The sequence below is a fragment of the Jatropha curcas genome, chromosome 1 (assembly GCF_041381405.1).
Source record: "Jatropha curcas cultivar XTBG-Jc1 chromosome 1, XTBG_Jcur_1.0, whole genome shotgun sequence".
Taxonomy (NCBI): Eukaryota; Viridiplantae; Streptophyta; class Magnoliopsida; order Malpighiales; family Euphorbiaceae; genus Jatropha; species Jatropha curcas.
In genome coordinates, this window is record NC_143151.1 from 2,805,903 (window position 1) to 2,826,147 (window position 20,245).

Below are 20,245 nucleotides of genomic sequence, written 5' to 3' on the forward strand. Positions count from 1 at the left end.
TTAATTTTAGTCATGAGGAAATTAAGCTTATTAATCTATAATTAATTAATTGCAAATCCTAATCCTCTGAAATAGAAAAATAAAATTATAACGTGGATATGTACATACCTTTCATTTTTAGCTTTCTTTATTCACTTCTTAGTTATCTTTAATTCGATTATTTTAAATGATGAATAATAATCTTATACTACAGGAAAATGAAATATTTTAAATTTATATTCACCTTTCCTTAAAAAATAAAATTAATTAATTAATTAATGAGAGGTATAGTTATAGTTAATATAAAGATTAAGATTCTTAATTTCATGTTGGCATAAGTTATATTTATAATTTATACATTCTTAAGTTGAAAAATAAATAGCTAAGGCCCAAAGGAAATATCATTTTTATTATTATGTATATATACATATTAAAAAGTAAAAACTGCATTTTATCACATTATATTTTATTCTATTACGGTTGGTTTATCAAATCGAGTCTAAATATATATTTAGAATTTCATATATAGAACTCACAAAATTATTAAAAATATAGAAAAAATAAAAAATTTGTAGTTTTTAGGGTTAACCTCTAAGTGAAATTAAAAGGTGAACTTTATATTTGAGCAGTATCCTTTCGGCGGAATAAAGTATAAATTATAATAATCGAGTAATTAAAGTAAAAGTGCCTTATCTTAGACATCAAATGCTTTGGAAAACCAAAACGAGGTTTCATGCATGGGTGTGCTTGTAATTCTATATTTCTAATTGGCTAAATTAATTTATCTTACTGCATTCTAGTTGGTGGGTTGGTGAGTGGAGACGGCATGTAGCTTTTGCCAGGAGGACAAGTTGCCTAAAATACGACACAAAAATAAAGTCATAAATCGGCTCTTGGTCTTAACTAAGCCGAGCCACTAACCGCATACCTAATTAATTAATATTCATCTAATGGGCAAATTTGAATATATTACACACGCCATTCACATACTCCCACCAAATTTGGCGAAAACAACAATTGTGATAAAAAGAATTGAATTTAAGACTTTTTACTCTTCATATAAGTGAAAAAACTAACCAGACCATCACCTAATTGGCGTAAATGATATTAATTTGAGCTCCAACTATGATAATACTTCCTCTATCCCAAAATATAAATCGTTTAAGATTTCTGCGCAGGATTAAGAAAGCAATGAATTCTCTTAAATTATAACAAAACTAAAGATAATTGTACTAAATTATTTTTTATCTCAAAATCAATAGTTGCTTTTGAAAATCTTTATTGTATGTAATGTAAATAAGGGTAATATTGGAATAAAATCATTTATTACTCCTTAAAATACTCAAAATGACTTATATATTGGAATAAACTAATCACTCAAAACGACTTATATTTTAAAACAGAGAAAATATATATAAATAAAGTCTTCTCAATAATGATGATTTTAAATTTCAATATTCAGATAAATTCTTCGAATACTAACAATTTTTAGGTTTGGAATTTATGATTCTATAAGGAAAATTCTTTTGGAAATACTCTATCATTAGAAATAAATATAAACATTCACAACTCTTGAACCTTGTATCAAGAAGCAAATTAACCAATAAGATATTAATTGGACAGTAAGCAATCTCGGTCACAAGTTCTGAGGAAGTGCACGTTTTTTAACAAGGCAAAAACATTTACATTATAGGACGCCAAAGAAATTACACCTCCTGGCCCGATAAGAAAGAAAAAAGGAAGCAAATTAGAAGACTTCTTCATTCCTACTCCCTTACCAAGACCTTCCAGTACTTGGGTCCCATAGTACCATTGAAGAAAAAAGGAAACACATTTGAAAATCTGGCATCACCCCACTCACCAACGGCACATGGGTCCCATAGTACCTTATACGTGGTTCTGAATTTCCACTTAAAAGCTCCCTCTCTCTCCTGACAATTAAATACCCCACCCTCCTTCCTCTCCGCAACAAGCCTTAAAAGTTTTGCTTCTCATTGCATGTGACACAAACAAGAAACCAATATTTCCCCTTACATTATTTTCCCTATACCATAATGTCAACCCCATCCAATAGCCCAGACCGAGCTCGAGCCGTGTGGCGGTGGAGCCTTGCCTCCGCCTTTAGAACCGGCCTAGCATGCGGAATAGTGGGTTGCGCCTCTCTCTATGGCCCAGCCTCTCTACGCCACCGAATAGCTTTTCCTGCATTCTCATATGTGACTGTTATACTAATAGGAACTGATGCAACCGCAGGCGATGCTCTCTACGGTTGCTGGCTAGCTATGTATGCTACGGTCCAGACTGTTGGACCTGCCATGTTGAGTCTATGGCTCATTGGACCAGCTCGGTTCAGTATTGGTACCATATCAGTAGCAGCGGCTTTAGCTGCATTTACAGTGGTAATTCCTGAAGGGACTCATTTGATAGCTAAAAGGATTGCATTAGGTCAAATTGTTATTCTTTACGTTGTAGCCTTTATCAATGGCGTCCATACTGAGCCTATCATGCATCCTCTGAATGTAGCTGTTAGTACAGCCATTGGAGTCTTGGCTAGTATTCTTGCCTTGTTGTTGCCATATCCGAGATTGGCCTGTTGGGAGGTATGTTATTTATTTAAATTAGTTAATCAGTTTTTTAATTCTGTAGTTTTAGAAGTTTGGAGTTTGAATCCGAGAAAAATTAATGAAATATAATTTTATTAATCATTTTATAATTCTCCTACAATGTTTCATTTTTTCTTCTCATTTATAAATTTCTAAAAGAAAAGGAGTATTATACATTATATATAATTTTAATGATGTTTTTTAGAATAGATAGACACTCAAATGCAAATGAAAATGAGAATGACCATTACAATTTGTTTGGTTGTGGGCCTTGTGGCCAAATTCCAAACATTAGAGAGTTGTCCGTACTCCAATATGAGACTCATCATATCATCATAAGTCACAAAAGTTGAAACAAATGTTGATGTGTAATGATTTGTAACGGTGGATCTTACGTTGGTCCAAAAATTTTGTCTTGCTGTACGTATATTAATATAGTAACAGTATGTATTTCGGTATATACAGAAAGCCATAAATATAAATTAACCGAGGCAAGTTATTGATCACTGAATCATGAAGGAGAGCAGATTAAAAAAATTAAAAAACGGGTATACAGATCTCGAGTTCTACAGTAAATTTTGTTCCTTTAAGAAAAAAGAAAAGAAAAGAAAAGAAAAGGTGTAAGTGTTCCTCTTATCGTCTGTGTGTGTATGTGTGTGTGTATATATATATTTAAAATTTATGAAATGCCGGAAAAAAAAGAATTTAATTTGGACATGTTGGTGTGTTGCAGGTGAAAGAAAATTGCAAGCTCCTTGTTGAAAACGCTTCAGAGAGGCTAAAACTTTATGTGAAGGCATTCTGTGAACAAGACAGTGCATTGGCATTATCTTCTATCTCACAATCCAAGTCTTTAGCTATTGCTGGAACCAAACTTCTCCAGAGTATTAAGCGTTATCAAGTAAGCATTAATTAGACTCTCTCTAAATTAATGTGTATTTGTTATTTGATATTAGACAAGAAAGTGAAATTTTGAAAAAGTGTATTTGAATATGAATTCGAATGTATACAGATAAAAATACATAATAATCAAATAGTACGTTAAAATAAATTTTTTTAAAACTTACGTCATGTGGCACTTAGTAGAGTGACATATATGTATTTCCATCTAACAATTAATTTATTTCTTGAATTGAAAACAGGGAAGCATGAAATGGGAGAGATTTCCACTGGACTTTTTGAGGCCTAGTTACAAGAATCCTGGAGCGAAATTGCAAGAACTGGAGATACCCTTAAAAGGAATGGAAATGGCATTAAATAGTATGACTTCTTTTCCTGTAAGAATGCTAGGAGGAGAAACAACCAAAGAAAAACTAAAATTAGAAGACCATGTAAACTTAACCGTAGAACAAATCAAGAACTGTTTCCCTTGTGATAATTCTTTAACTGTTCCAGAATCAAAAGCTGAAACAATAATTCAATCCTTCCAAACTCTTCAAACAATCCCAACAAACCACAACGACCATCTGTCCTCTCTTTTCTTCTTATTTTGCATCAACCTCCTGCACTGCAAACCATTACCAAACCCAAAGCAAGAAAACAAGGAAGGAGCAAGTAATAATTCAAGAAAGCAAGAAAGCCATTTCAAGAACGTTTGGAGTAACTGTACTATGAATGTGAATACAAAAAGGGTTTTACCAGCCGTCAAATGTTCACTTTCTTTAGGTTTTGCAACTTTATTCGGTTTATTATACAGCAAAGAAAATGGTTTCTGGTCAGCTCTGCCAGTAGCTATTAGTTTTGCTGCAGCAAGAGAGGCAACATTTAAAGTTGCTAACGTAAAAGCACAAGGGACAGTTTTAGGTTCTGTTTATGGAGCAATTGGTTGTTTTGTCTTCGAAAGATTCTTGCCTATAAGATTTTTATCTCTTCTTCCTTGGTTCATTCTTACTAGCTTTTTAAGGCGCAGTAGAATGTATGGTCAGGCTGGTGGACTCTCTGCGGCAATTGGTGCAGTGCTAATTTTGGGTAGGAAAAATTTCGGCCCGCCAAGTGAATTTGCCATGGCAAGAATTACTGAAACCTTCATTGGATTGTCTTGTTCAATTATGGTGGAGTTAATTTTGCAACCTACAAGAGCTGCTTCTCTAGCCAAAATTCATCTAAATAAAAGTTTAGGGTCACTGTTTGCTTGTATTGGGTCAATTAGCCTTGACTCCAATAAAGACAATGTGGTAGATAAGCAAAAGATACTAAAATTGGAAGTTAGTGAGTTAAAAAAATCCATTGGAGAAGCTGAGGTGGAGCCCAATTTCTGGTTTTTGCCTTTCTATAGTGGCTGCTATAGTAAGCTTTTGGTGTCTTTGTCAAAGATGGTGGATCTTCTGCTTTTTAGTGCTCATGCAGTTGGATTCCTCGAACAAGAATCACAAAAAGTTGAAGGTATCTCTTTGAAGGGATACTTAAATAAACTAAGTGATGATGTTCAACTTTTTAAAGAAATGGTGGGTGGTTTAATTAAATGTTTAGAGGATCTCTCTCTGTTGAAATCCCTAACATTTCTTGACAAGGAACTTGAAAATAAAAACATTAATTACGATCCTGAATTGGGAAAATCTCCAAATCCAAAAATGTTTTCTGGAATTTCGGGTTCCGATGAGGAAGATGAGATGGAGAAGATTATGAATTCTTTTCTTCAAGATTCAAATGAAGTTGTAGATAAGTTTCAAGAACTTGAAGAGAATGAGAAGCAAAAGAGTCAATTGGTCTTGTGTTTGGGTGCCCTAGGTTTTTGCATGAAAAATTTAATAAAAGAGGCAAGAGAGATTGAGAAAGGAATTCAAGAACTTATTCAATATGAGAACCCAGGAAACGACATAAGTTTGCATGAAATTTCTTGTAAAATCCATGCTTTGTACAATTGAAAATTTGTACCACTTAATTTACAAAGTGATAAATATTCTTGAAATTTGAAGTTGTAATCTTACATCATATTAACTATTCTAGAACGAAAGAAAACTATATCTATTCTTTTTCTTTTTCTTTTTCTTTTTTTTATTATTATATAGTTTGAAATCTATAATCCAGCAAAGTAATTACCAAAGGAAAAATCAAATTTACAAGAGAAATTATATTTTTAAAGAAAATAAAATCAAAATGGAAAATGTTTCCTTTTTTCTTTTTGAGGATCGATGACTTAAAACGGAAAACTCCTTTTGCATAATTCTTGTTTAAAAAGAAAAGGAAAAGGTCAGCGTTACACATAGTTCGGATACTGTAATTGGCGTTTGATTGCCAAAATCTCTAAAAGGGAAGATTTGAAAAGTAAGATTTCAATATTTAGTATGAGGTTTCATTATTTTCCATCTCAAATGGAAAGGAATATTAAATTTTTATTAAAAAATAAAATTATAGAGTATTAATATCACTAATTATATAAATTATTATTCAAATATAACCTTTTACATATTATTATGGTTTACGATAGTCAAAACTATATTTTATTTTATGAGATCATACATATTAATTCATTAGTATTTATTAAGTAGAATTTCAGCAATATATTAATTGGTTACTATAAAAGTTTTATTGTATCAGTATTTAATTATTTTTATATATACTTATGATTTTTTTTTTTTTAGCATTGGAGTGAAGAATTCGAACCTCATCTATTATTTCATCTATTATTAAATCGTATATATATTTACCACTATACTATATCACGTTTTGGTATGTAATACTTATGGTAAGATTAGTAAAGTAATAGATATTTAAACTAATGGTTCAATTTAATTTATTATTATAATTTCTTTTATAATTTCACCCTTTCTCTTGCTTCAATTCCCAGTTAAGTAAAATTAATAATCCTTTTAGCAACTTTAATTTCTATTTATCTTTATGAAGAATGACTCATTTAAATTCAGTGGATCACTTGTACACTAAATCAATTTAAAATATCTTTTTAATTCAAATAAGACTATTTTTTTTACCATTTACTAAAAAAAATAATAAATAATAATAATTTTAAAAAAATCCTTCGTGAATTGAGTTAATATATAAGTAAATCCATATACAGCGTAGGCTTATCCTAAATAACAAAAAATATATTAATAATCATCGAATTTCTACGACTATCAATTACCAACAGACAATTGAGTGGAGAATTTACATAACATGATCATCAAATTTCTACGGCCAATTATACATAATTGTATCCTATATAATAAACTTTATTTATAAGATTAGCGATTTAAAAAAAAAAAAATCCTCCGTCCTGAATTTTAAGACATGTATGCAAAAAAATAAAAAATAAAAGATAAAAGATAAAATTCAACGATCAATTGTAGAAGTAAATAATTTTTTTTTTCTTCTCTATCTCATAAGGTAGATGTTTAATTATTGGAGTAACAGTATAATTGCTTTCTTTTAATTTTTGTTAAAAAAAAAAAACTTTCACTTTCTTGTGGACTAGGAAATTTCACATTTCAATTATACAAAAAGCAAGAAATCAACTTGTGATAATAAATGAAAGCTAAAATTGCAACATTCTACCAAAAGATATTGTCACGTTCCTCCATTGGGGAAAGTAGCTCTAAACCTGGACCCAACGCCTTGAGCTAGCCGTTGGGCCTGTGAATTAGTATTTTGTGCATGTGGGTGTTCTTGGCGTGTGAGCAGCGATATAAATGAGCCAGCCCGTTCGAGACTCGATTAAAAAAAAATTGAAAAGGTTCAACTCAATTCGAATTCGAGCTCGGCTCTAGTAAATATGTACAGGACAATGAGAAAAAATATATTAGGTAACTCAAATGGCAATCTATAAGCCAAACACGCCTTAATGAATAATTAAAAAACAATATACCCAGCTGAAGTTTTATATACTTTGTTTAGTTTATCTGATTAATTATTTTGGCAGTTGGCTTGCTTTCTTCTCACTAATATATATCATAGATTAACTGGAAGAGTAATTTTATATTAAGGTTGTTATGTTAACTTATCAAAAGATATAAATTATTTATTTTTGTTCATATTTTCTTAATTCAAGTTGTTGTCTCAAGTCTTAATTTATTACAAAATATACTAATTGTTTTATTAATGTTTTATCAATTAATGTTTCTGACTCAACTTCACGAAAGAAACTTTTTTACGGGGAAAAAAAAAAAGAAGAAACTAAATATTTGGCACTGGACTTCATGAATTTTGCAGTCTCAAAGCCCACAACAAAACCCGAACTAGAGAGCCCATAGCACTTTAAATTTAAAGTTTAAATAAAAAGAAAAAGAAAAGAGAAATGTGGCTGCTGGGATTCGAGCCCAGGTCTCCACGGCCACAACGTGGAATTCTTACCACTAAACTACAGCCACTGTTGTTTAGGATGCCAAACTTTAAAATGTAAATAGCTCATACAACCAACAATACATCTTAATTTATTTGTTTGACTTCATCATTTTACGTAAGGTATTTGTAAATTTACTTTATTAAAATATATATTACTTTAATTTTATAACACCTTCAACTTTGAAAAAGAAAAAATCTATTACACCCTTAAAATGATAAATTTTAATAATATTACACATATACAGGCTAATAATAACAATATTTGTGATTTTTAATTTTATATGAAAAATATTAATTTGATGTATGATTTGCACAAATTTTTGGAATAATAATTTTCATATTTTTCAATCATCTAATCGATATTTAATTGATCTAATTATGTGATTTGAAATGTTCAATAAAATAATTTTATAAGTGAAATTTTTAAATATATATAATTTTATAAATTGAATTGCTCGATAAGTTAAAATAAAAGTTAAGGAACCACAAAATTAAAATAATTCTACGTCGTAAAATATATCATCTATCGTTCTATATTCAATCTACCTTGGTTACAAATGAAGGCTAATTAACGGCTCACGATGATACTTATAAACCATATAATAAGCTTATGCACACTAAATGACCTATTTTTTTTATAATAGAAAATCAAACCATAATTTTCAAAATACATACATATATATTTTTAAAAATATTCATATATTTTATTTTCACCGTTTTTTATATATAATAAAGTGAAAATAGAATCATATTATGTATTTTTGAAAAAATTATTTTGTGGTTTTTTACGAGGTGGAATATTTTTTAAACAATTTGAGAATCTCCGGCAGTCCCTCTTCCCACTGGCACTACTACAAAGGCGAGTTTGATGCCTTGGTATATTTCATTGCTCCGTCCTAGCCTCCTTGGTTTCTCTTCTCAAAAAACTAAACAGATAAATCCCACTGCGGCACTGCCTATTTTGGTAGATCGCATTAGATTTTAAACCTCAGATTAGCTTAGCTTAATTTAATTATTAACTATTATTAAGGTAGTAAAAGGTAAAACAATATCAAGAACGAATTTTCAGGTTTGTGCCCTATATATTTTAAGTTTCGAATTCGTGAGCTGTATTATATTGGTTTGGTGTGATCTGGGTTTTTGGTATTTGTTATCGAGGAGCTATCATCAAGTATCGGGAGACTTTCACTTTTCGTCAATTTGAAGACTTTTTATAATTTTTCTTTCTGGGTTTACGTAATTTTGAAGGCTCTTTCTTTATTTCATTTTTTTAATTTATTATTTATTTTGCTAATTCATTATTTGGAGAAAGAAGTTTCGATTTTTGGACTGTTTATTGGACTATAAATAGCAGGGTCTCATCCCTCAGTCTTGTGAATCACAAGGGAGCAAATCACGGTTTTGGGTTATTCTCCTATATAGTTCATCCTCATTAGGTCCTATGCTTTGCCCTTTTCTCTATGTCTGACTCTTTTGTGATCCCATTATAAGTTTGTGATGTCTGTAAATCTTGAACAGGGTATCATGTGTCTGAAAATCTTGAACAGGGTATCATGTGTCTTTTGATGTCTGTTTGCTTGTTGCATTGATTGTTTGGAAGTTGATTGTGCAGGTTCTTGAGATCTGAGAGATGGCCAACAATTCTTCAAATGGGGAGCATCAAATAACAACAACAAAGACACCTCCAATGCCATCTCCTTTGAGAAATTCCAAGTTTTTTCAGGCAAGATTGCATCTTTTATAGTGATTCAGTGTTATAGCTACTTGAAATGCTTATTTTGATAATTTTAGAACCTTTTTTCAGTAGCTTTGTGTAGTTTTGACTGCTTGATGCTTTTCTTTATCAGTAAGAAAATGACTCTTTACGGGAATACAAGTATGGTAGAAGTAGTGAAAGTGATCCAAAGTCAGATAATTTAATGTAGTTGGCTGTTTAGCACTAGCCGAATCTGATCTATTCCATCAGGAAAATAATTGAATGTAGCTCTTTTAGTTATATTGCTTGCTATTAAATTTTGAAATTGATGCATTTCCTTCTCAAATGTAATCATGTGGATGTTAGATGAAATGAAAGCCAATTATGTCATTGAAACTTATTCACAAAATTTATTCTTGATTCATTTTTGAGTATGATTTTCATGGATAAATGTCATTTTTCCATATAAAAAGAGATACTTCGCAGCCAAAATGAGAGATGTTTGTTTTAGGAATTCTGGAAATTTAGAGATCTTTTCTGTCCTGCTTAAATTTAATGCCTCAGATCCATGAGATCATGAAGATTTGTTCATAATATCAGTGTTCTGCTTCAAGTTTTAGTTGGCTTTACTTCCCATTTGGTTGGCGTTTTGTTATGTGTTTATGTTTTTCTGCATCTTGGAAATAGAAGTGTATATGCTCTTCAATGATGACTTTCACTGCTGATGACAGTCCAATATGAGAATTTTGGTTACTGGAGGAGCTGGATTCATTGGATCGCATCTGGTTGATAAACTTATGGAAAATGAGAAAAATGAAGTAAGCATAGCTTCTTATATAATCTAAGCTCAGTTATTTTATTTTTACGTAGTTAAGTTCCATGATCTCTGGGATACCACTTTTTTTTTTTTTTTCTCTTGATGTGGGATAAATCAATGGCAAACGTCATTCATACAAGTTTATATCTGTCAAAGATGCTGCAGTTGATTTCTCAAAAAGAAAAAGCTTATCATCTTCTAATACAAATTGTGTGTCTATTTACTCAGGTAATAGTTGTGGATAACTACTTTACTGGATCAAAGGACAATCTTAAACAGTGGATTGGCCACCCAAGATTTGAGCTCATTCGCCATGGTATGTTACAATCTTTTAGCTTCTTATTAAAATTTCCCTGTTTTGATCTAGATTATTCACTGGACCTAGATTTAATTTGTCTAGTCCTTGATCTAGAAATCTTGCTATTTTTTATCAGGCATGCCTGAAACTGTTGATGTTGAAAGGTTTTACTGAGTAGGCATGAAATGTATTGGTTGCTAGCTCAAGACTTGGTATCATTAGCACTTAATTACATTTAAAAATGAGCAGGATATTTTAATAAGTTGAGCAAAAGGAGCTCCATATTTGTAATATAATGGAAGGTGGCTTTCTTTATTGCTATTTTTCATATATTTTTCTTTGTGCATGAGGTTTCACGTGAGTTTGATTCGCCACTGTTCTCAACATTTCCTGTATTGCTATAATTTCTCTTATAATTTTATATTGTTTATTGGATTGAGTTGTGTATGTTTTTTTCCCCCTCTTCCTAGATGTCACGGAGCCATTGTTGATTGAGGTTGATCAGATTTACCATCTAGCATGCCCTGCTTCCCCCATTTTCTATAAATATAATCCTGTAAAGGTGTGTAAACCTGCAATCAATTTTTTATTCAGTATGCTTGTATTATTTTTTCTTTTGCCATATACTTGCTATACATCATCAAGATATTAAGTGTAAACCAAATTGCTTACTCGTTTGTTGGGCCCTACCATTTGTACATCTTGGAAGTCTCTTTTACCATAATTTAGTAATTGGATCTTCTATCTTCTCTTTTACTGCCCTCTCTCTGGCACCTGTACTGAGTGCCATGATTACTAAAAGGGTAAACTATGTCCATAAAAATTCTTATTGGACAAAAGGAAATTTGCCTTCTATACTCTGTCGATCTGGGTTATATTTTAAACTACTTGTCAGATAAATTATGAAGACTAAATATTTTGATTTACTAGTTTTAGGAATCATTCAATTTGAGAGTGTATGACATCCGAAGCTAAGTGCTATTTTAGCTTAAGGACAAGAAAAGGATGCTGCTAGCTCCTTGATTCTTCTGATATAGCATGCTATCATGTCTTTTTTTGTTTGTTTTGGTTAGACCTTATATGCATGTTTTTATTTAGAATTAGAAGGTGAATCTTATCTAACTTGGCACAAATAATCTCTTGACAGACAATAAAAACAAATGTGATTGGCACACTAAATATGTTGGGTCTTGCCAAGCGAGTTGGGGCTAGGTCAGGCGATTCGATTACATGTTTATCATTTGTTTTTTTCACCATCAACTGCTGGATTTACTCATTCATATTGTTGTCAAGCAGAATTTTGCTTACATCAACTTCAGAGGTATATGGTGATCCTCTTATTCACCCTCAACCAGAGACCTACTGGGGCAATGTTAACCCTATTGGTATGTTCACCTTTCCTCAAACCAGTATCTCTTGCATCTTTCACTGGTCTAGTAATAATAAGATAACTGTTTTTAATTGGAAATAATTTGATAATATGATTGGAATAAAATAGAAAGGCTAAATATTGTTTCATTCTTTCATTTCTTTCCAAATAACTTTGAACTTATTCTGCTTTTGTTTTCCATGAACAATCAGGGAACATTATTTTCCTTTTTATGCATAAACTGTGTTCATTTCCTGTTTCCCCCATCATGCACATTATCAACGATTTAACAAAGTCATGACAATTTGTTCATCCTCTTTGGTATAATAGGGGTTAGGAGCTGTTATGATGAAGGAAAGCGTGTGGCTGAGACTTTGATGTTTGATTATCACAGGCAACATGGCATAGGTAAACATGTGTGTTTATATTTCTCCATCCTGAACCAAGTTTTTCTTGTTTCAAATTTTTTTGACATTGATTTCTATTTATATGTTACAGAAATTCGCATCGCTAGAATTTTTAACACATATGGACCACGCATGAATATTGACGATGGGCGTGTTGTCAGCAATTTTATTGCTCAAGCACTTCGGTGAGAACATTGTGCATTTTCATAGCCTTTATAATGTTTTAGCTGTGGAGAGTCTTTTTAGCTGTAAAGCCTGAATTCTTTGTTTTCTAATTTCAGATCTTCAGTTAATTAAATAAATATTTTGTTGTAGTTATCAATTTACACATATATTTTGTACTTTATAGTGGTGAATCATTGACAGTCCAAAAACCTGGAACTCAAACTCGCAGTTTCTGTTATGTCTCTGACATGGTAAGTAAAATGTATGTTACATTTATTTGCTTAATATCCCAGGTGATGATCATGTGACAAGTTCTTATTAAGTCTAGCTAATCATTTTCTTAAAAAATGTATCAGGTTGATGGCCTTATTCGACTTATGCAAGGACAGAACACTGGTCCAATCAACATTGGAAATCCAGGTTATCCTTCTTAACTTAATGTTCACAAAAGACTACAATGCTTGGACTCATGAGTTAGGTCCTCACACCATCCTTATCTCACAAAATTACTTTATCTTTCTCTTCTTCACTATCCTTCCAGGGGAATTTACCATGATTGAACTTGCCGACACTGTAAAGGAGGTTAGTATCAATTTTTGTTGTCCATCTGGTCCTACATTATTCTTTGATCTGCATTTGAGAAAAGCACTACTAAGAGATCATTAAAGTTCGTTTTATGTGAATTTCGCATGTTCTAATTATAAAAAATCCAAACTAGCTAATCAAAACCTCCAAACTGCTCTTTCCGATGACATCTAAAATGGTGCTTTTTTTCATAAAAGCAGTCTCGACTTAATGCCAAAATACCTCCAAGCTGCTCTTTCCTATGACATATAAAATGAATTTTTTTCCGTAAAAGCAGTGTCTGCCTTGATGCCAAAGAAACTCAGAATGCTGAGTAGGCCACATCAAAATAACGAATTAAATATTATGGAAGCACTTTAGTTGCCACATTTCCGGTGATAACACATTATGAAGCTCAATAATTGCTGGTTTTCCCCTATATTAGACCTAGAAAGGTTTTATGACATTGGCAAGAGTAAAGAGTAGAATAGAAGGTCAGGTGGTAGTTACCAGAATGAGATGCATGAATAATGAAAATCTGTAGCTACACCACACAGCATTATACAGCTTGATACCAATCTTCTGAGTTGAGTTTTGATATAGCTGTATAGCGAAAAGAGGGTTCTCGGTCTCATGTAATCATTAATGTCCTTCATGGGTGTGGTTTTGCAGCTTATTAGTCCTGATGTAGAGATAAAGATGGTGGAGAATACTCCTGATGATCCGCGACAAAGAAAACCTGACATCACAAAAGCAAAAGAATTACTGGGTTGGGAACCAAAAGTTAAGTTGCGGGATGGTCTTCCGCTAATGGAGGAGGACTTTCGCAAGAGGCTAGGAGTCCCCAAAAAGAACTGATAAACAATCAGCAGAGTTGAAGATGAGCTGTGTTTTGTTGCATGTCATTAGAGTTTCTTCTCCATAATTTTACCCTTTGCCTATGCCCTCATTTCATTGTGATATCATAGGAAATAAGTGGTGAAGAATATCACCTTTTTTCCTCTTCCTACAATTATCAATACTGAGAGAGGCTTGGGAAGTTATACAGGCATTTATCAATTTATAGTTATACAAGCTTGTTTTTCACTTGAATTGCTACATATTTTTGCCCTGAATTTTGTTGCGACAATGATCAATAAATAGATATTTTTGTGAAATTTTTTTATTTTCTGTTTTTAATCCTTTTCTCAAGAAAGAAAATATTGTGGAAAATTCAATTGGTTAAGATTTGAATTTAATTGAAGCCAAAGTAACTCTTTCTTTCTAGAGAACCAAATTGAATTGAACCAAAAATAATTTTATTTTATATGCAATAATATTTTCTAAAAATTTACTTTCATTTTGAATTATAAAATCGAATTTTGATAACCAAGCCCTCTACTAGACTTTAAGGATGTTTAATTCACACCAAACTTGAAACTAAAATCCCTTTTTCTATTTGCTTTAAAAGTTAAAACTTGTAGATATTTTTATTTTAAGTTTAAATAAATTTTTGTTATTCATTGGAAGATTTAATGGAACGAAAGAAAATTTTATGAACTACACAACATAAATAGAATTCGAATTTCAAACCTCTCATTCTCTACATAAATAGAAAAATCAATTAAATCATATTTGAAATCAGTTGCAAGTAGCATGTTACAAATTAAAATCATCTCATTTGTAACGTAAATTAAACTTTGTATACCTATTTGTTACAAACAGAAATTTAGCATTGGTGTTGTATTTTTGTTACAAACTAAAATTTAGTTTTGGTGTTAGATTGAGAAATGACAAATGAAATTAACCCAATTTTAGGTGAACACTGAACGGCAGGTTGAGCTACTCAAGCCAGAATCGATCAGAAGAATAAAATTCCAAACGCTGATTTCTAGCCTCAAATATTCAATACCTTGTCTTGACGAAGACCAATTGAACAGAGACATTATGTCGTCTCCAAAATTCAAAAATATTGCAATTCCAATTGAATAAAATGATAAATATCTAAAAGAAGAAAAATATCAAACCAACTGGTATTTTGCTCTTTTTCTTCCAAGATAATCGGTTCAAGTGCACACAGCTTAAACTGGCATCCAGTAAAACGTGTTCTCTGTTATGCATAAAAAACAACAGCTAATAGAAAATTCAAATTTGGAGTATCTAGAAAATCTCTCCGCTTATTATGGCCAAGAAAACATAGCAAGTCCATTTCCATTCCTGCAATGGATGAATGCTGCTCCTAATAACTAAGTTGGGTTCCCCCTTCAACTGCAAGACACAAACCATGAAGCAATGTGTCATACACAACGACTATATTGGCCAGTAACATAGTTCATAAGCATCGGGTAAATAAACTTCTTTATTTTATATATATATATATATATATATATATATATACACACATTCAAACTTCAATAATACAATAAAATAGATTGTAGCAAATTATGACATTAAACACATCCAAGGGAAACAATTCGCTGTTAAAACAACAAGCAGTGATCTAAATAGTTCAGTGTAGATCCTTAACCACGTCAATTTCAAAAAACATTAATAAAACAATTGTCATATGGAATTCATTTCATGATTGTGCTATTCAAGGATTAAACATTCTGCAGATACACAAGCTCACAAAAGGCACAATTGAATACAGCAAAAAAAGATATAAAAAGGTTTTTTGGAACCATTAAGCCACACAATCAGTGACTCTATATGCAAGTCCAACCATCACATATTCAACCACCAAACAGTACATGGACAAATTGTAATTCAGCATTCTATGTCCACATAATTGTAACATTAATACATTGCAATTCAACAAATGGCATAAGAGTGGAACTTAATCCAATAATTTGCATCTCAACTAAAACAAGTCACAATAACACTTGATACAAAACTTACAGGCCCCAGATATCAGCACAGCCATAACAGCCCTTCAAATGAAATCAGCTGGAACTATGACCTTATGGCACATTCATAGGATTTCAAACCAAACTGGAAGAATGGTGGCATGAGCTTAAGAACCATCTAACTCAACAAAGTTTATGCACTATAGTTACAAATGCATGAAGCAAATATAATGGCTTAAAATCATCTCCTTCATTCGGCTGTAAAAAGTATAAACTATTCGGTTTCAATTCTTTGATTACTGGACAAGGTGCCAACTGCATAAGATGCCAATAGGCAATCATTCCCATATCCATTGTAGAAGTTAATGCAACATTCAGCATTTGTTGTCACTTTTAAAATGCCAAACAAAAATACAGACCCAGGACATTTTTTTTTTCCATTTGGATATTACTATGCACCTAAAGCAATGCGAAACTCCAAATCATTCAAACACATCAAAATTATATATATATATAATCACAAAGGCAAAATAGGCCGTGACATACTGACACACACCGGTTCCATTTAGTTATTTATTATATTTCTGCATTCTGCTATCACATGCTTAGCCACAATTACAAACATTTCAGCCACTTTCACGCTTTTATCCCAAAATCAAATTACATATATTGATGTAAAATTAAAGAAATAAACGTACATAGTATTCGTACATAAAATGGAAAAAAAAAATCACAACTAGGTTAGAAAAAGGAAATTTACTTCTTGTGCCTCTGGACAAACTTTGAATTCTTTGCGTCTTCCTCTGCAAATCATCACCACCAGGAAAATCAGATCAACTAATTGGGATATTGAGATCGTTTTTCACAGGCAGAAACATTATCATACGTAGATTCGTAAGTAAATGGAAATCTGAGAGCAGATCGAGATATAGTACCTGTAAGGCCAAGAGAAAACTTGGTGATGACAGCTCCAGTTATACCGAATCCGACCAAGAATGGCCAGTTCCGGTTAAACTCTCGCCTGAAGAAGACGGGCCATGGATCGAACTTTCTAGGCATCTTTCTCTCTCTTTCTTTGGTCAGCCTCTCTCTCTCTTTCTCTCGACTTCTGATTACGGGTAGTGGCTATGGGCAGAGAGATTTGTATTTCGGGCGAGTGTCACTTGTTGCCGTCGGATTTCATTTAAGCCTAGTTTTTAGGGAAACTAATCGAACGGCTTCCGATAGTTCAAGGTAGATTGGATTGACTGCTCTAAATGGGCCCTAACTATTGGGCTTCTAATTTGAGCTTGGTTAATAGGCTTTGAAAGTTAGGGGAAACAAACATAAGAAAGTGAAATCTTTTAAGCTTTACTTGGCTAATTTAGATTAAAAATTTTAGTTCCTTCCTCTTTACCTTCTAAAATTTTCTCAGCAACCAAACAGGTTGTGAAGTCAGTATAATGGCAAGTCCTATCTTAGTTGGATTTTGTTTTTAATTGTAGCATTTTTCTAATTATAAATCTTCAATAAATCTAATGATTGAAGGAGAATTTTAAAATTATAAATAAAATATTGAAAATTAAAATTTTTGGCTATTAGAGTTTTTTTCCTTCAATCTACAATAGAAGATATGCAATAAAAGAAAAACTAAACTAAAAATTATATTTTTAACTTCCAACTTTTGAACGTTAGCTACAATCATGTAAATAGCATAGAGCAAATGTGAAGATGGCTATGTAACTTCCAACATGTCTATGTTCTCTCCAATTTGGAGAAATTATAATTTTATAAGCCTAAGAGGAATTTTATACATATTTTCCTCCATTAAATATTATCCTTTCTATTTCCAAACAAGGTAAAATCACTTTCCTGTTTCAATGTTTTTCCCAGTCATTTTATTTTATTTTTTAAATATTTTCCTCTCATCCAAATCTAGCATAAGGCTCATTTGAAACTAAATCACTTGTAAGTGATTATTAACATTTAAACAAACTTTTAATTAACATGACAATGCTAAGATATAATAAAATATAATGGCTAAATAACAGAAAAAAAAAATCTTCAATTTTGGTAGTCTTTACAATTTCGGATTTTTTTTTAATTTTATCAATTGATATTTTATTATTTATTTTTTTATTATAATTATAATCCATATACGATTGTCATTCAAATTCAGCTAACATGATTATTGAATTTAATAGTTTGAGTCCTTATTATAGATAACACCATAATATTAGTAATAGAATCCGTGTACCGTTGATTTAGTAAAAAAAAAAAAAAATACAAACCTTCTTATTAGTGAGACTAGTCATGTGGTACTAAGTTTTAAAATTTAATTAAAAAAAGTTAAGTTTGTACAGAAAGTGTTAGGATTGTTATTTATACAGAAAATATAAAAATAAAGTATAAAATAACTAGTGCTAAAATTATTAGGATTGACATAATTGCAAATTAAATTGTGGAAGTTTGATTATCTTTTTATCATTCGGCTTGAAACAAAAGCCCTTCAAAATTTTTTATTTTATTATATTTCATTTTTTATTCCCTTTTATGTATTTTTATGTAAATCAGAACTAAAAATTTCAATCATTTTACTCACGAATCATGCTCATGTATGAAAAGAATTTTCAAATTCAATCTTATTAAATATATTTACACGAAGAGGCAAATAACATGTAATAGAGTCTGACACCGTGGTTTTAAAAAAAAATTTTCAACCGTTTTCACTGCACAAGCATCATCTGCAAAAAAAAACACAATCCGTGCAACTGATCCTCGAAACCAGTTCATCAGCGTCGATTTGAAAGTTCTCGACGGTCCACATCAAAGATGTACCTTCACGCGGATCGACTCTCCCAGCCGTTGGTGGACATGTAATCCAACGACCATAATCAACTCGCTGAACACCGAATATGCAAAATACCAAAAAGCATAATCCGTGTCACAACCTCAAATACTGTTCTTGATCGTAGATTAAGACCTCATCCACGGTTCATATCCAATTTTCCCCTTTCACGCGGATTGATCTTTTTTAGCCGTCGATGAGAATAGATCAAACGATCAAATCAACCCCCGCTAGAACTTCGAAAGCGCCACCTCTCCAAAAGCACAATCCGTGTCGCAACTCTTAAAATCATTCATAACCGTCGATTTAGAACCAAATCCAACGGCTCCAATCAACACCCGCCTATCTGCTGATCTCCCAATCCACATAATAAATACCCCAAAGGTCTTCGATTCAATCAAATCTTCGTTCAAACTTTCCAATTCAAATTTCTCTCACAAGATCACCTCCATATCTCTTCCGAGAAAATGTCAGGTCGTGGAAAGGGAGGCAAGGGTTTGGGAAAGGGAGGAGCCAAGAGGCATAGGAAAGTTCTGAGGGATAACATTCAGGGTATTACTAAGCCTGCAATTCGTCGTTTGGCTCGTCGAGGTGGTGTAAAGAGGATCAGTGGTTTGATCTATGAAGAGACACGTGGTGTCCTCAAGATCTTCTTGGAAAACGTGATCCGCGATGCCGTGACTTATACTGAGCACGCTAGGAGAAAGACAGTTACTGCCATGGATGTGGTGTATGCACTCAAGAGGCAGGGAAGGACCTTGTATGGTTTCGGGGGTTAGGTTTTTGTGTCTTTATTATTTGTGGTGGGGGTGATAGGATAATAGTAGTGTTGCTTTGTAGATCTTGGCTTTAGATCTGTTTTTTCAGGGATTTCTTTTGATACTACTGTAATTCACTTTTATCTGAATTCTAAAGTAATAGAATTTCATCTTCTTGGAAGATTTTCAACTGTAACCTTCTTCTGGATTTTTGTTTTATTTGTTCATTGTTGTTTGGATGCTTGAAAACTGTTTGAGATCGTATGGGGAGTTGCTACGCATTGTAGTTAGAAGTTTATATAATTCTGAAAAGAAGGGTTTCAGGTTTGCTCTGTGCTTTAAGGTGTTCGTTGAAATGCCTTTTGAATTGGAGTAGTTGATTCGGTCCTCTACTGGTTTCAGACGACAAAAGACCTTCAATTCTTTAGTGATAAATTGTGTGGTGCAATTTAATGCTAAAGTCGTTTATGTCCATCTGCTTACTAGGCTCAAGTTGTGGTGCACTCTAACATCAAAAGGTGGTTCGTGGCAGAATGTGGGTTCTTGTAGATTGGGATAATGGGCAACTCAATTCAACACCCAGGTAAGAAAAGATGATGAAAATTGCTAATTTTTGAACCTGTAGGGTATTGTTTTTCGATATTGGAGGTGGATTAAAGC

At 32.1% G+C, this 20,245-nt stretch overlaps 4 protein-coding genes and 1 non-coding gene across 8 annotated transcripts; 3 read left to right on the forward strand and 2 right to left on the reverse strand.

Moving 5' to 3' along the window:
* The first annotated feature begins 1,933 nt into the window (after positions 1-1,933).
* On the forward strand, positions 1,934-5,560 carry LOC105628356 (P-hydroxybenzoic acid efflux pump subunit). The gene is made up of 3 exons (XM_012209748.4): positions 1,934-2,579; positions 3,316-3,483; positions 3,725-5,560. Exons 1-3 carry the CDS (start codon positions 2,034-2,036, stop codon positions 5,444-5,446), a joined length of 2,436 nt encoding a protein of 811 aa, XP_012065138.1. The 5' UTR covers positions 1,934-2,033; the 3' UTR covers positions 5,447-5,560.
* A 2,253-nt stretch (positions 5,561-7,813) lies between these two features.
* Positions 7,814-7,885, reverse strand: TRNAH-GUG (transfer RNA histidin (anticodon GUG)). Its single transcript has one exon. It is a non-coding gene; the product is annotated as a tRNA-His (tRNA).
* Positions 7,886-8,710: 825 nt separating this feature from the next.
* UXS6 (UDP-XYL synthase 6) lies at positions 8,711-14,332 on the forward strand. 4 transcript variants are annotated; one of them, XM_012209615.4, is made up of 13 exons: positions 8,984-9,295; positions 9,472-9,582; positions 10,287-10,373; positions 10,601-10,688; positions 11,141-11,232; positions 11,818-11,882; positions 11,967-12,055; positions 12,370-12,447; positions 12,538-12,631; positions 12,796-12,862; positions 12,968-13,031; positions 13,153-13,193; positions 13,848-14,332. In XM_012209615.4, exons 2-13 carry the CDS (start codon positions 9,490-9,492, stop codon positions 14,031-14,033), a joined length of 1,044 nt encoding a protein of 347 aa, XP_012065005.1. In that variant the 5' UTR covers positions 8,984-9,295; positions 9,472-9,489; the 3' UTR covers positions 14,034-14,332. The 4 variants fall into 4 exon arrangements, with proteins under 4 accessions (XP_037492914.1, XP_037492913.1, XP_037492911.1 ...); XM_037636986.2 differs by lacking the exon at positions 8,984-9,295 and adding an exon at positions 8,711-8,735 and having other exon boundaries at positions 11,818-12,055; XM_037636985.2 differs by lacking the exon at positions 8,984-9,295 and adding an exon at positions 8,744-8,928 and having other exon boundaries at positions 11,818-12,055.
* Positions 14,333-16,756: 2,424 nt separating this feature from the next.
* On the reverse strand, positions 16,757-17,166 carry LOC149498814 (ATP synthase). Its single transcript, XM_089719493.1, has 2 exons — positions 16,936-17,166; positions 16,757-16,803 (listed from the first exon to the last, which is right to left on the reverse strand). Exons 1-2 carry the CDS (start codon positions 17,057-17,059, stop codon positions 16,757-16,759), a joined length of 171 nt encoding a protein of 56 aa, XP_089575619.1. The 5' UTR covers positions 17,060-17,166.
* Positions 17,167-19,210: 2,044 nt separating this feature from the next.
* On the forward strand, positions 19,211-19,775 carry LOC149498815 (histone H4). The gene has a single exon (XM_089719496.1). It carries the CDS (start codon positions 19,295-19,297, stop codon positions 19,604-19,606), a length of 312 nt encoding a protein of 103 aa, XP_089575622.1. The 5' UTR covers positions 19,211-19,294; the 3' UTR covers positions 19,607-19,775.
* The last annotated feature ends 470 nt before the right edge of the window (positions 19,776-20,245 follow it).

What these genes read in the sequence shown, in the direction of transcription:
- LOC149498815 (XM_089719496.1), top strand. Translation starts at nt 19,295, where the DNA reads ATGTCAGGTCGTGGAAAGGGAGGCAAGGGTTTGGGAAAGGGAGGAGCC.
- LOC149498814 (XM_089719493.1), bottom strand. Translation starts at nt 17,059, where the DNA reads ATGCCTAGAAAGTTCGATCCATGGCCCGTCTTCTTCAGGCGAGAGTTT. An exon ending in GTTTTCTCTTGGCCTTACAG is followed by an intron (nt 16,804 to 16,935) that starts GTACTATATCTC and finishes GATGATTTGCAG; the next exon opens with AGGAAGACGCAAAGAATTCA.
- UXS6 (XM_037636986.2), top strand. Translation starts at nt 9,490, where the DNA reads ATGGCCAACAATTCTTCAAATGGGGAGCATCAAATAACAACAACAAAG. An exon ending in TGGAAAATGAGAAAAATGAA is followed by an intron (nt 10,374 to 10,600) that starts GTAAGCATAGCT and finishes CTATTTACTCAG; the next exon opens with GTAATAGTTGTGGATAACTA. An exon ending in TTTATTGCTCAAGCACTTCG is followed by an intron (nt 12,632 to 12,795) that starts GTGAGAACATTG and finishes TGTACTTTATAG; the next exon opens with TGGTGAATCATTGACAGTCC.
- LOC105628356 (XM_012209748.4), top strand. Translation starts at nt 2,034, where the DNA reads ATGTCAACCCCATCCAATAGCCCAGACCGAGCTCGAGCCGTGTGGCGG. An exon ending in CGAGATTGGCCTGTTGGGAG is followed by an intron (nt 2,580 to 3,315) that starts GTATGTTATTTA and finishes GGTGTGTTGCAG; the next exon opens with GTGAAAGAAAATTGCAAGCT. An exon ending in AGAGTATTAAGCGTTATCAA is followed by an intron (nt 3,484 to 3,724) that starts GTAAGCATTAAT and finishes AATTGAAAACAG; the next exon opens with GGAAGCATGAAATGGGAGAG.